Genomic DNA, 15,442 nt, shown 5'->3' with positions numbered 1-15,442 from the left:
CATAACTGAAGTAATACTGTTATTCCAATAATATAGCTATTTTAAGGGTTATATAAGATTATGTGTACTTGTCAGGGATTTTACTACCATTTATAAAGGTGTTTTCTATGAGGAAATGGATTTGGAGTTAACACGCAATTCTGACCGTTTTAGAAATGCTTATATCGTTATCTGTAAATAATTTGGCTGTTTGTGTTTATATTCCAGTGACATGTTTGAATTCTCCTTGATGGCCAACCCACGATGGCCCACACTGTCTATTGGGATTGCTGGCATGTGATTATGATTTGGCCAGGTGACATACAGAGACATGTACAGAGAGAACAAAGAAAGCTATTAATATTTTGTCCCCAGCTCCAACGGAAAACTAATGAGCTAAGATGGTGCTATGGAGAACTCCATTACCTATGTTTGGGCAGCCAGATGCCCCAGAATCAAGGCAGCTAAAACCCTGCTCTTCTTGTTCTATCCAAAAGCCAAATCTTGAACTGCATCGATCAGACCAGAGGAAAGACCACACCCACCAGCAATAAGCAAAAGGAGCTTACTACAGAGTGAGGTGTTCTGGGACTCCCCACTCAAAATCTTTCTCAGGTAGGAGGACAGCCCCTGAGGGAGGTGTTTCTTTAGAGGCTAAAGAAAGCTCTCACCTCCCTCTACCAGAGCACTGTGACTTTTTAACCACTTTAAACTTCCACCCCTAGGACTATGGCCCTGAACAAAGTTCTGGAATCTGACTAACACGCAGCAGCAGTCCTCCGGCAGGAGAGAGGGAGGGAGAAGGGAGGGGGTCAGACCCACAGGAACTGCACCTCCCTCCCACAGAGGTGTCACCTCACTTTGCTTATTTCTCTTGTTAATGCAAATGGCTTCACAGCCAGGCCTTGGCTAACTCTTCAGTGATCCTGCCATTCCTCTTCCAGGGAGAGAAAAATTGATGTTATCAGAAAAGGCTTGCTTACGCCTCCAGGGCATAATACTTACTACTGCTGCTATCAGCCAGGGATCAATGAGATCTGAATTATGTGCCTCAAGGCCCATATGAAGGGTATTAGGGCCAAAGCTTTTCTTTTATGAAAAGATCGCCCCAGAAAGTGTATGGGGTGGTGGAGCTCATCTGGACAGGATTTGAGTAATCCCAAATTCCTGGGTTGTTTTCATGTTAATTGTATCATTATTATGAAAGCTGTCCACAGTTCAAAATTTGTGGGAACTGATTTGTGTGGTTTGACTAATGACATCAGACATCTCTACAAACGCAGAACACAAACTGTGCAACAATTTTGCCGAACTCCTTTGTAGAGTAAGTCTGCTTATGGGGACCATGCCTATGAACATGGCTCTCTCCTTGGTCCTTAAAAAGTATGCAACTCAGTATTCTCTCCCTTGATTCAGGTTCAAAGCTCACCGCAGGCTTGCTGGCACTTCAAAGCTCACCACTGACCCAGCCTCGGTGCTAGATCTCATTGTTCTAATAATTAATGATGAACATGTACTATACATCAAGCACGGCTCCAAGTATACATGTGCTAACTCATTTAAAACTCACAGAAGGGCTTCCCTGGTGGCGCAGCGGTTGAGAGTCCGCCTGCCGATGCAGGGGTCACGGGTTCGTACCTCGGTCCGGGAGGATCCCACATGCCACGGAGCGGCTGGGCCCGTGAGCCATGGCCGCTGAGCCTGCACGTCCAGGGGCTGTGCTCCGCAACGCGCTAGGCCACAGCAGTGAGAGGCCCCCGTGCCGCAAAAAAAACAAAAACAAAAACTCACAGAAAACCTGTGGAGAGATTATCAACCTCCATTTGATTGAGGATTCCAGAGATTAAGACAGTTGCCCAAGGTCACATAGCTAGCCAAGGTCTAGAGCTGGGATATAAACCCAGGCAGTGCGACTCAAGACTGTCTGGAAGATGAGTAAGTTAATGCCAAAGTAAGGATTTTCTTCTCTATTATTTAAATATACTATCTGTAAGAATCTCAATCATTTTAAAGACATCCTTTTAGCTTGGTACTAAGGATATTACTGTAACTTTGAAAACACAGTTCCCTTTGGATAACTTATACACTTTTACATTATCCCATGATTTTCCCTTATAAGCTACAGAGAGGGCATTACACCTCTGGATTCCTCCTTCATATGCACTGGTCCTCTGGCCAGCCTGGCCACATTTGGGGTCTGTCTTATCCCTGAAAACCAGCATGCTTTCTTCAAGTTTCCCTGACCCTACTCCCGAAAAAGTCTTACCTCCTTTATGCTACAACTAAAAGCTTTTACATACTTCTATTATACATATTATATTATAAATAATATATATTATAAAATACTATGACTTATTATTTGTGTCTGTTTCTCCTATGAGAATGTACACCACATAAGAGCTAGTCTTGTGCATGGGTATCTAAGTGCCATATTCATTCATGAGTGACAACACCTGGCCAAAAGCTGATTATGCAAGACCCATATTTTTTACAAAAAGGAAGAAAAAAGAAAGGAAAACAAAAAAGAAGACTGGTCATTCATGTTGCAATTTAAAAAGTACCTATAAACTCAGAGGTACAGGACCAAATAGGTGTTTTATATTCAGTTTTGTCTTTTAAAGTAAGTAGAAAAGACTTTTTCTTCCAACCATGATTATAGCATATTAGCCTTCCCAACTTAAATAATTATTATACTAAACAAATTATACGAGGCAGCTATTTTCAGACATCAGCCAAGAGGCAGCCCAAGAGTGTAATCCCCGAGAGAGGAAAAAACACACGTGGTAAGGCTCACGACTGTCCTGATTTTCTGGCTGGGAGGCACCTTCAGACTTAGTAGTCCCACTGAGGTAGGGAATCAGAGGATGAAGTTCAGGGTTGCTGCCCTAGCTGGAGTTTATGAGGCAGGGTTATTTGTGGGAAAGGAGCTGTGCAGAACAGGAGCGGTAGAAGTCTCTGGAGGAGTCTCCTTAAGTCATTGGTTGACTAATAAGCTGTACAGGCACAGGCAACGACTTCAGAAAACCTGGCAATAAACAATGCCCGGGAAGCTATGACTTTAACAGAGACCCTGGCAGTCAATTCAGAGACGAAGGAGTTCTGACAAGCAAGAATGGAGAGATTTTCCAGGTACTCAAGAAACATCTCAGAAACTCTGTGCCTTAGAAATAAAGCTACTCTCTCGCCTCCCTCTAAGAAAGCTTAAAAAACATGACTGGGAAGGAAAATAAATCTGATCTGCTAGGAATTGAACTGCCTACCAGTAAAAAAAACTCAAAAGTCTCTGAAGGAATGCTACAAAATCCAGATATTCAACAACATAATATCCGTAATATCCAACATATGTTCAAAAATTACTAGCCATCTAAAGAGAAATGTGACCCATAATCAGGGAGAAAAAAATCAGTTAATAGAAACCAAGCTGGGATGACCTACATGTTGAAATTAGGAGATAAGAACTTTAGAGCAGCTGTTATAACTATATCCAAGGGCCAAAAAACAAAATATTGTTATAATGAATATGCAGATGAAAAATCTCAGCAGAACAATGTAAAATATAAAAAGAATCGCATGGAAATTCTAGAATACAAAGTACAAACTTAGAAATGAAAAGATACACTGGAATCAAACCTGCAGACTGTATACCACCAAGAGTGAACCCTATGTAAACTATGGACTGTGGGTGATTATGATGTGTCCATGTAGATTCATCAGCTGTAACAACTGGACCACTCTAGTGGAGGATGTTGATAATGGGGGAGGCTATGGGTATGTGGTGGTAGGGGGTATGTAAGAAAATCTCTGCACCGTCCCCTCAATTTTGCTGTGAACCTTAAACTGCTCTAAAACAATAAAGTCTTAATAAAAAAAAAATTTAATGGCAAAATGAAAATTTACTGGAAGAAAAATTTAGATTAGAGATGTCAGAAAAGCCGGGGAACTTGAAAACAGATAGGTTGAAATTATTCACTTTGAAGACTAGAGAGAAGAGAGGTTGGAAAAAAAACCAAACTGAACAAAACCTCTATGATCTGTGAGACTGATATTATCAAATTGCCTAACATATATGGGATTGGTACATGTGTGATTCTACATGTGTGTGATTCCTCTCAAAAGGAGCTGAGAATGAAGAAAAAAATGTTTGGAAAAATTATGGCCAAATTTCCCCCAAATTTGAGGAAAATAAGCTTACGTATCCAAGAAGCTTGGCAAACAACAAGAAAACCACTCCTAGGTGCATCTTTTTTAAACTCCTAAACAGAAGAAAATTTTGAAAGGCAGAGGGGAAAAATGATCCAGTACATACAAGGGAAAACATCATACAAATGCTGCCTGCCTTTTTGTCAGAAACAACAGAAGCACGAAGACAATGAAGCGACATCTTTAAAGGACTCAGAAAAAAAATTCTTTTAACCCAGAATTCCATGTCTAGTAAAAAGTACCTGCCATACTGAAGGCAAAGACATTTTTCAATTAAAAGAAAAAAAAATTGTTTTGGTGGCAACAGATCTGCACTACAAGAAATGCTAAAGGAAGCTCTTCAGCCAGAAAGGAATTAACACTAGACAGAAATTTGGATTTACAAGAGGGAATGAGGAGTAACAAGAAATAATAAATATGTGGGTAAATATAAAAGATTCTTTTTCCCTTCTCTTACTTTCTTTAAAAGACATATGATAGTTTAAAGTAATAATTTTAAGACTGCATTGTGGGGCTTATAACCTATGTAGATATATGTCAACACAGCACAAAAGATGGTTGTGGGCAAGTGGAACTATCCTGCTTCAAGGTTCTTATATTGTTTCTGGATGTGCTACAACATTAACTCTAAGTAGAATGTTACAAGTGAAGGTGTATGTGGTAATTCCTAAAGCAACCACAAAATGACGTCAAGAGGTGCCGTTGAAAAGCCAACAGAGTAATTAAAATAGAACACTAAAAAAAAAAAAAAAAATCAACACAAAAGAGGTCTGTAAAGGAGGAACAGAGTATCAACAAACAAATGGGGCCAATAACAAAATGGTAGACCCACATCCAACCATACCAATAACTGTACTAAATACAAACAGATGAAACACTGTAATTAAAAGTAAAGTACTGGATAAAATAGCAAGGCCCAACTATATCCTGTCTACACGAGATGTACTTTTAAAATAAAGACAATATGTTGAAAATGAAAGGAAGAAAAATGATATACATGGAAACAGTAAGCAGAAGAAAGGCTGGCTCTACTAATGTCAGACAAAATCCACTTCAAGACAAGAGCTCTACCAGAGTTAATATGGGATATTGCAGTAAGATATAAAGGTCACTTAATCAGGGAAGACATAACAATAATAAATGTATAAGCACCTAATAGTAGACCTGCAAAACAGACGAAGCAAAAAACTCAGAACCAAAAGGAGAAATAACCAAATCCACATCCCACATGGAAAAGGAAATCCCATTTCCTTTTCCAAAAGGAAAGATTTTTAATGTCCCACTCTCAGTAGGTAATAAAAAATTAGACAAAAAACTTAATAAGGATATAGAAGATCTAAACAACACTATCAACTATTTGGATTAAATCTGAGAATGCTACACCCAAAACTTGAATAATACTCATAAAATGTCTCAATAAATTTCAAAAGATTACAGTGTATGTTCTCTGACAATAGTGGAGTTAATAATAAGATATCTAGAAAAAACACATATTTTTAGACAACAACCCACTTTTATATTACCCATGAATCAAAGAAGAAATCACAAGGAGAATTAAAAGAAGTATTTTAAAGGTATGATAATGGAAACACAACATATCAGAATGTGTAGAATATAGCCAAAGCTGCTTTTAATGAAATTTATATATGTGCTTATATTACAAAAGAAGATGGTTTAGAGTCAATGATCTACTTTTTCTACCTTAAGAACTTAAGAAGTTAGAACAAATTGAGCAAATTAAACCCAAAGTAGAAGTAGGGAAATAATAAAGATAAGATTAGAAATCAATGAAATACAAACAGAATTTAAGAAGACAAAATTTCTTCTTTGGAAAGATTAATAAAATTCATAGTTAGTAGGAAAGACCTTAACTGACTAACATACAAAGTGTCTCTTCAAAACTTTTCAGATCCAATGTGTTATGTGATTCAGAATTTTACATCTTAGAAGGTTTGGGCCTGTAAATATTGTATATTATATAATATTTTCAATGAGGTCTGGGTAGTACCCTATAATCAAACACATTAATATTTCCTAGTGAAATGCATAGATATTCACCTTTAGAAAGATAAATATTATAAATAGCTTCATCACAATTCAGGTCAGGTTTTGTTGGCAAAAAATCCAAAACAAATTGGATTTTAGAGCTTTTTCTTTTAATTTCTGAATTGTAGCATTGCTATTGTAGATTTGTATTAAATTGATTACTCCTTTTTACAGATAGGTCTTTGATGTCCTTGAACATATGAGAGTGCCCCATTACTAAGTCTTAAGGGATGGCTTTCTTAGCTAAGATCAAAGGATGAACTTTTTCCCCCTACAGTTGCCATGAGGCTAGAGGATCAGGATACTTAGTAAATCCAATGACCTTTATAGTGACCTTTGCCTCCATTTGAAAAAAAGACATTAGACTTCCAGGTAACTGGGTTCTTCTTCACCACCGAGGACAGAAATCTCAGAGAAAGAATATTCTCCCCTAACATGTAATTTTATAGTAAAATAACAAAAATCATCAAATTTCCAAACACACAATAGTAAATAGTGATATACACAACAAAACAGAAAATATCCTTGGAATTTTATAAAACCAGCACTTGTATTTTCCACTTTAAAAGTCCATTTTCGTCAGGCAAATTCTACGCGAAATATACTTTAAGTCAACAATGAAAAAAGTTCATAAATCATACATCTAAAAGTAATTTTATGCCTTATTTAAAATAATCTTGGCAGAAAATTTATTGCCCCGATTAAACATTATCTCTAGCTATAGGGAAATCCAATTGTAAAAACCTAATATTTAATTCTCAGGAAGATCATAAGAGGAAGAATAGCAACAGAACAGCGTTAATAGTAATGATTGTAAAAATTTCCTTTAAAGCCCATGCAATACTCCTACAGATGCTAATTGGAGCCATGCATGCATTAAATCAGATACATGTACTTACTATTACTGCTACTGCTGTCATTCCTAAGGGAACTGGCTGCAACAGGGGGTAACATAAATGGTTTTGTGACACTGACTCTGGAATCTAAATAGAAAGCAATAATGTGTCAGTGTTGCATGGTGATTTACATAAATTACAGAGTCCTCAAAAGGTGAAGTGCAATATCAGAGTACTTTCCAGGTCTGCTTCCCAAATCTAGATTATTCAGATTTGAGAAGGGGACATTAAGAAGACTGGAGGTGAAGAATAATATAATTGTACGTTACTAGCAAATATCAGATAAAAATATGACTATCTCATATATTGTTTACTCATGCACAATAAGTGTTGTTTTGGCTTGAACACCAACAAATCTACAACTGTTTGTTTCTTTCATGCCACTGATATTTGCTTTTATATTAGACATACACACATCTTTCCCTAGCTACACATATATTTGAGTCAAAGGTAGATTCTTACCTATACATATAAGACTCAAACTTGCTTTTTATACTTGTATTAGAAATGCTTATATGTCTTACCCTTTTCAGGACTTGATGTTGAAGACATCACACATTCACTAGTTTTAGAAGCCACCATCTTCAAGTCCTTGAAGGCATCGATGGATTTATTAAAAATTCCAAAGAATTTTTCAGGAGTAAACAGCCTAGGTTCTGGGCTCTTAGATGATTTTTTTACATTCTAGAAGAAGAAAAAAAATAGGATTATATTTTTCAAATAGTCTATAGATTTAACTGATGTCAAGGTAATAGACTATAAATGTGTCCTTGAAAGATTCAAGTGAAACGGACACTTTTAGACAACTGTTTTAACACATATAATTCAAATTTGTACTGCAGGGTAAATGATCCCATCCAGTTCAGTCTGGGGCTCAACTCCGGATAAAAGGAAGAGGGTGGTGGTGAGGGTGAGAAAGGTGAATACAACATCATAACAATGAAATAATCCTAACAACAAATTACAGACACTGTTCTTTAGAGATGCTCATTAAAATTATTACTCCTCATTAAAAAAAAATACCCCTCCATTAATACATGCTCCAAATAGTCAATAATTTAAAAGTCTGACGATAATAAGTACTGGCAAGGACATGGAGCAGAGGGAGGGGTCTCTTATAAGTCACTGGAATGCCATAAATTGGCACACTTGATGTTACCTAGTAAAGTTGGACATGCGCCCATCCTGTGACCCAGAAATTCCACTTCTAGGTAAATACTCTGAGGAAGCTCTTGCACAACTGCACCAAGAGGCATATAAGAAAGTTATTCCCAGCAGTGTTTATAAACCCTTATACCAATAAACAGGAGAGTGGTTTAATAAACAGTGGTGTATTGAATCAATGGAATGCTCTATAAACAGTAAAAACACACACACACACACACAAAAAACTACAGCTTTATGTGGATATATCTTATAAACATAACGCAGAGTGAAAGAAGCAAGTCTCAAAAGAATAAAAAGAGTATGATTTTCTATAAAATCCTCCAAACAAGTCAAAGGTCTATTTTAGGAATTCATAAATACATGATTATAAATAAAAGCAGGTAATAATAAGAGTTAACACCTATGTAGCACTTACTATGTACTACTCTATGATTAGTAAACGGACATTCTCTGGTATTTGGAATGCTCTTCCAGACACTGCCATTTACTGACCACCTAACTCATCTTTCATGCCCCAATGCGTATGTTATTTCCTTCATGATACCTCGTCTAATATACCCTACTTTTTGTGACCTCTACTTCTTATCAATGCCATTAGCACACTATTTGTACTGATACGATTAGCACTCTATTTGTACTGATACGATTGACATAAAAAGAGATGTTAACTCTAAGAGATGTGCTCATCTTAAAAATTTTTTAATTAAAAATTTATAAATTAGAAATCTCACAAATATGCCCCCATCCCAGCCATGACCAATCAGCACAGGTTTTAGAGAAGAGTAATAAAAAGCAATCCCAATGAATACCAAGTTACCTCAAATGAGTGTTCTTCCATGCACTCCACAAGGTCATCGACTATTTTCACAAGTTTGTCTATGATAGAGTAATTACTCAAGCCTTCAGAAATATTTGAAAACTTGTCCAGAAGATCAGTCAAGCTGACTGACAATTGTTCCACCATCTCGCTTATCCAACAATGACTAGGCTGTAAGAAATTGAAAGAAAAGAAGATAAAGCACCTATTTTAAGTACAGGTGGATTACCTGTGGATTACCCTTCAAAGCCATCAATGTTTCAGTAATGGACTCCCGGACAAAGGATTTCCTTATATCAGAACAGGTTAGTTCTTATGTTTTGTTTAAGTCATACCCAACATCTGTTTCAAAATTTACAAATGCATAAAGATCAGAGGAAACTGTTGATGGTAAAGATTTTGCTCTTCCATGGAAGTAAAATTAAGACAAGAAGAGCCAAGACAGAGTCCTTGACAAGGTTCAGATACTAATGGAATTTAAAAGAACTTTAGGCCCAGAGGAAACTACAAAAAAATTATTGTGGGAGAGAGTCCTAGTCTTCAAGGAACTTCCAGTCTTTTGGTGAATTGGAAAATGAATCAGTGGATTAATAATAGATTATTTTCCTAAAGACCTTGATAGATTTCAAGGCTTCTTCATAGATGAATTCTCGTGCGTGTTTTTTTTTTTTTTTTTGCGGTACGCGGGCCTCTCACTGTTGTGGCCTCTCCCGTTGCGGAGCACAGGCTCCGGACGCACAGGCTCAGCGGCCATGGCTCACGGGCCCAGCCGCTTCGCGGCATGTGGGATCTTCCTGGACCAGGGCACGAACCCGTGTCCCGTGCATCGGCAGGCGGACTCTCAACCACTGAGCCACCAGGGAAGCCCCCCGTGCGTGTTTAAAAAACTAAAAAGTAGCCCTGGCAGAATGTGGTCTGAGAGAGAAGCACGTTTGCCTTAGTGGCAGGACCAGCTACATAATTTGTGCGGCCAATGGCAAAATGGAAATGTATTTATTGTTCAAAAACATGTTCAAAAAAATGATTAAGAGTTTCAAGATGGCGACAGCAGAGCATGAAACCAAGCATGGAGCCCCCTGCCCATGAAGCCAGACCTGCCCACTGGTTAGAAGCTCAAGCCTTGGAGTCAGATATAACTGGGTTCAGTTCTGGCTGAGACTCCAGACAAGCTACATAAATTCTCTGAACCTCACTTTGCCTCTCTATAGAATGGGAATAATGGAAACAAGGTAGTTTTGAGGAGATGAGGTACATAATTTGAATGTAAGTTTCATGAAGGCAGTATTTTTATAAAATCTTGTTCCCTACAGTGTCTCCTGGGGCCTAGAACAGTGTCTGTCATATGGGAGTTGCTCAGAAACGAATTGCTGAACTGATGTAGGTGTGATTAAAAAATGAATGAGAGGGGCTTACCTGGTGGCGCAGTGGTTAAGAATCCGCCTGCCAATGCAGGGGACACGGGTTCAAGCCCTGGTCCGGGAAGATCCCACTGGCCACAGAACAACTAAGCCCATGAGCCACAACTACTGAGCCTGTGCTCTAGAGCCCGCAAGCCACAACTACTGAGCTTGTGTGCCACAACTACTGAAGCCCACGTGCCTAGAGCCTGTGCTCTGCAAGAAGAGAAGCCACCGCAATGAGAAGCCCACACAATGAAGAGTAGCCACCGCTCACGGCAACTAAAGAAAGCCCGTGCACAGCAACGAAGACCCAAAGCAGCCAAAAATAAAAAATAAATTAAAAAATAAAAATGAATGAGAAAAAATACTCCATCATAGGGGTCCATGTTTTTCTGGAAAGGGCTAGATGGTAAATATTTTAGGCTTTCTATGCCAAGAGGCAAAAATCAAGGATATTGTGTAGGTCCATTTATACAAGAGAAAATAAATTTCCACAGTTTCTTTTATTACAAAGTTTAAAAGGTAATGATTATACTTGAACATAATTTCTTTTGCATAATAATTGAATTTAGGGCTTCCCTGGTGGCGCAGTGGTTAAGAAGCGATGCAGGGGACATGGGTTTGAGCCCTGGTCCGGGAAGATCCCACATGCCGTGGAGTAACTAAGCCCGTGCACCACAACTACTGAGCCTGAGCTCTAGAGCCTGTGATCCACAACTACTGAAGCCTGCGTGCCTAGAGCCCGTGCTCCGCAACAAGAGAAGCCACCACAATGAGAAGCCTGCGCACTGCCACAAAGAGTAGCCCCCACTCTCAGCAACTAGAGAAAACCCTTTTTGCATGCAGCAGCGAAGACCCAGTGCAGCCAAAAATTAAATAAATGAATAAATAAACTTAAAAAAATTTTTAATTTCTTTTGTAATACAGGTCTACCAGTAAAAAGAATGGAATGCTTTATATTGGGTCAACATTTTGCTTGGGGTTAAAAGCATTCTCTACCATCAAGTAGACTGTAAAGGTTTATCTGTAAAAAACAAACTCAGCTACCTGTCCATATAAAAGTAGGCAGCAGACTGGATCTGGCCTATAGGGTATAGTTTGCCAACCCCTGCTATAAATGGCTGTGGATCAATAAAGGTTTAGATTATTAGGAAAAACTTCTTAGTATGTTAGAATGGATTATAATTTTTTTAAATTAATGTGACATCACTTAAAATATAATCATTGGTCATAAATTCACATACTTGGTATACTGTAACGTTATCTTCTCTCTTATAAAGATCTTTAAAGTAAAGGTCCTGATTTATTTTTTTAACTCTGTTAAAATGTTATACTGAGAAAAATAAGGTAATTATTGGCAAAGATAAAATGGCCTTGGCTTATTAAGATCCTAAATAATTTAAAATGACTCCTATTGTAATAAAAATGTTGTAATCAGAGAGAGTAACTGATGCCATGTAAAACGAATAAAACCACTAAACTTTATTTCTTTACCTACCAGCAGAGTATCTCTGTGGGGGAAGGTCGAGTAATTTATGTATTCTAAATTATACAAGAGGGCCATTTTACATTTATTTAACAGAACAGTTTTAATTAATATGATTCAGCTGAAAGGGAAACTGGCTTATCTACAGATAGGTAAGCTGCAATTTCTGGAAGCATTAAATGCCATTCAAAACTTTTAGGGAGTGTTGGCTCTGGCTTCAGATAAGTAGAATAAACAAACCCCTAAATGGGAATTAGTTCAATTAGGCCATTTCATTTGACACATCAACCAAGTTCTCAAAGACTGTGTTTCCAAAACATGTTGAGAATGAACTCTTTGTTTTGTAAAATTAACGCTTATCTCAAGCATATGCAAGTTCATATTTGCATCGTTAACAAGTCTCTTTACAAGCTGTCAGTCTTTCTTTTGGGGCTGACTGCTCTCCAAGTTTCCGCCTGTTTAGACAGTGATAATTCCCTTTAGATAGTCAGCCCTATCAGCAAGGGGCAGATTTCCTAGGATATAGGAAACAACACATTCTGTAAATACTGCCTTAATAGTACTTATTCGGTAGAACAGCCTTCACCAATTCGTTCATTCCGTTGAAATTGTGCAAATTTTTCCATGGCAAGCAGATCTCATGTATTAATCTTTTCAAACTCTGTCCTTGCTCCACTTTGTGAATAAGCTTGCCTGTCCTCTCAGATCCTCTGATGTGTAGGAACCAAAATCAAATTCCCTTGTTCTGAACTAAGGTACTCCTTTTGTTTCTGTGGTCTTTGCCTTAAATGAACAGGTTGGTTTTTTTGTTGCTGTTGTTTCTTTTTGGTTTTGTTTTTTGTTGCTTTTTTGTGGTTAAAGCAGAAAAGAGTTTGTTTGTATGTTTCTTATTTTTAACTGGGAACTCGGGGGTGCTTACTGCCACTTCTGTTTGTCTCTATTTCCAAATGAACTCTATGTTTACATTCCATATTCAAGTTCTTATTTAACTATGACTACTCGCCCCATGGCCACCCACCCTTGTTTTCACATACCTAATCAACAGTCCAAGCAATCAACTTTTCCCAGTAACATTTTCAACCCTAAACCTCTAATTTCTTAGTTAAATCCTGCCTAGCCCAATAGCTGCCCTTTTAGAAGGACATTGAGTCAATGTCCAATTGACTCAAAAAAATTGAGTCAATTTTTATGAAAAATTCGTTGATACTTGATATAAACTTCTGGACTACACTGCTGAAAAATATATTTCTAAACGTCTTTAACTGTATTTCATTCATTATTCATTCTTGGAAAAGACTAATCCAAAGTTCTTTCTTGTCACTAAATTTGTTTAAACAGTTATATTTTAGCTTTTAAAGATTATTGGATTTATTAAAGATAAAATTGAGGTAAACAATATTAAATATTAGCCAGTTTTAACTCGTCTGCCTGCAAGAAAGGAAACCAGGTTTGACAAGAATATCAAGCAGTTTCGCATTTTCTTTTTAATTAAATATAGTCAATGATTTGCAGAGAGAACAAAACTCAGTGAACTAAATATTTCATTTCTGAGATGATAGGAAGTCTCTCTGTTTTTCACCTCTTCCAAGATTATGATTAGGAAATAGATAATTAAAAGTTTGAGGGTCACAAATTTAATTTTTTCCTTTACCTTAATAACAGGCATTATTGTCACTCTTTATCTTTCAGAGACCATTTTAAACAAATAGTTTTATATAAATATTAACTCACAACATATATCAGAAGAATGTAAGCTATACATAATGTTCTTTATTTCACTAGAAGAATGTGAAGAATTAATAAAGTTGATAAAGTCACCCAGGATGTCATAGAGGTGATGTAAGGAGTACCTTTCAAATTCCTGAAGTACACATAATTTAATGTTTTATTCACCCATATACATACAAAAAGAAATATAGTTTTTGCTTTGAAAAACTCCAAACTCCTTAACTCCATACTCTTAATTTCTTACCTTCTTTCTTGGTAGCCTCTGTCTTACATTTTCTGGGTCAATTATAGCAGCTCTATTTAGGACTACTGGAGCAACACATGCTTTCTATTCATCTTTGTATGTGTGTGTATATATATATATATTATATATGTAATGTATATATATATATATATATATACACATACATATATATATACACACACACACATATAACATGTATCATTCTAGAATGCTAACTGAATCAATGATATTGACTCATTGTCCTTGACCTGCTAGCATGCCACCACAGAAGATCTGGGTAAAAACTGTGAACTTCCTAAGGGATTTTAAAATACCATAAGCACCAAATTAATGATTTAACAATTAAAGATATAAAAACTACTACAATTGAAAGCATTCTAAACATAACCAGGAATATGACCGCTTCCAAAAACCAACAATGAAAATTTAAAATAGATGATATATGAATTTCATAAGATGTATGACATAATACCTCTGTGGACCCAGAACTGGTAAATTTGAGTCGCTGGCTGAAATAAAAACATCCTGGGGACTTGCTAAATCTGGCCTGCTTTCTCATCTCCATCCCCTGCTTCATTTAAGAAACTGTTCCGGTTTAATAGTAGAAAACATTTGACACACTCTTCCACATCAGTCTTAGATGAAGAGAGAGTCCCTAAGAGCAGTCACCATAAGCCTTTTGGAATTAAAATCTGAAAGTGGACAAAACATACTCTAACATTTCTTCATGGATGCACTTGGCACTACTTTTCCATTTGGAAAGTGTCTTAGATACGTGTCTGCTTCGTTAGTGGGCCTCATGTAGTTGTCTGCACTGTGAGGGATTTCTCCACAACGGAACTGGGGTAAAATATCCATTAGAGACTCAGAGGGAGGAAAGGCCTGGCTCATAAGCTACGAGGCTTCTGAGGAATAGTCACAGTCGGTCTTCCCTCCATCTTCTAATCCAACCAATCGAATTACCAGGATTACCACCCAGTTTGATCGCTTTTGTTTTGTTTTCTTTAATGAGTGTCAACCCTCAATCTTGCCAGAATTAGAGAATTAGAGGTATGGATGCCCAGGGTACAAAAGCATTCCTTTCTTTCCTCTTGTGCTTCTAGCATTTACCTACTGGCTGGGCAGACAAAAGAATCTAGAGCCATGCCACTGGAATCACAATGGTTTAGATCTGGAAGAAATGCTGAAGACCATCTGGTCCAGTCCCACCAATTTCATAACTGAGAAAACCAAGGCCTAAAGCAGTGAAGTTGCTTGCCAAGATTACACAACAAACTTAAATATTAGAAACCAAGACTCCCAAGCACTCGTCTAGTTCTTTTATCAGTGAATACAGTCAAAGCACATACAGCTGAAGTATTTTCTTCTGCTGGGCTCTCCATGACTCATGTGGTCTCACATCTGGACGAGGCACACTGGTCCTTAACCTCAAGAGATTTCTTAAGAACTGGAAGTGGCTCTGTCTCATTTCAATGAATC

The 15,442-nt window shown here is 37.4% G+C and overlaps 1 protein-coding gene and 1 long non-coding RNA gene across 5 annotated transcripts in view; one reads left to right on the top strand and one right to left on the bottom strand.

Moving 5' to 3' along the window:
* Positions 1-13,744, top strand: part of LOC141275840 (uncharacterized) — a 252,781-nt gene extending 239,037 nt beyond the window's left edge. The window contains exons 8-9 of the long non-coding RNA XR_012324271.1: positions 208-594; positions 11,078-13,744. This is a non-coding gene — a long non-coding RNA (uncharacterized lncRNA). The remainder of the gene's footprint in view (positions 1-207; positions 595-11,077) is intronic.
* KITLG (KIT ligand) overlaps positions 1-15,442 on the bottom strand; it is an 88,686-nt gene that overhangs the window by 15,559 nt on the left and 57,685 nt on the right. For 3 of the 4 annotated variants that reach the window (XM_019918448.3, XM_019918447.3, XM_033866267.2), the window contains 3 exons: positions 9,106-9,276; positions 7,646-7,805; positions 7,125-7,208 (listed from right to left, as the gene is read on the bottom strand). In XM_019918448.3, coding sequence (XP_019774007.1) covers positions 7,125-7,208; positions 7,646-7,805; positions 9,106-9,276 — 415 coding nt within the window. The remainder of the gene's footprint in view (positions 1-7,124; positions 7,209-7,645; positions 7,806-9,105; positions 9,277-15,442) is intronic. The other variant, XM_019918450.3, reaches the window with a different exon arrangement.

This window comes from Tursiops truncatus, chromosome 11, assembly GCF_011762595.2.
Source record: "Tursiops truncatus isolate mTurTru1 chromosome 11, mTurTru1.mat.Y, whole genome shotgun sequence".
Classification (NCBI taxonomy): domain Eukaryota; kingdom Metazoa; phylum Chordata; class Mammalia; order Artiodactyla; family Delphinidae; genus Tursiops; species Tursiops truncatus.
This window is presented reverse-complemented; position numbering and strand designations above follow the sequence as displayed.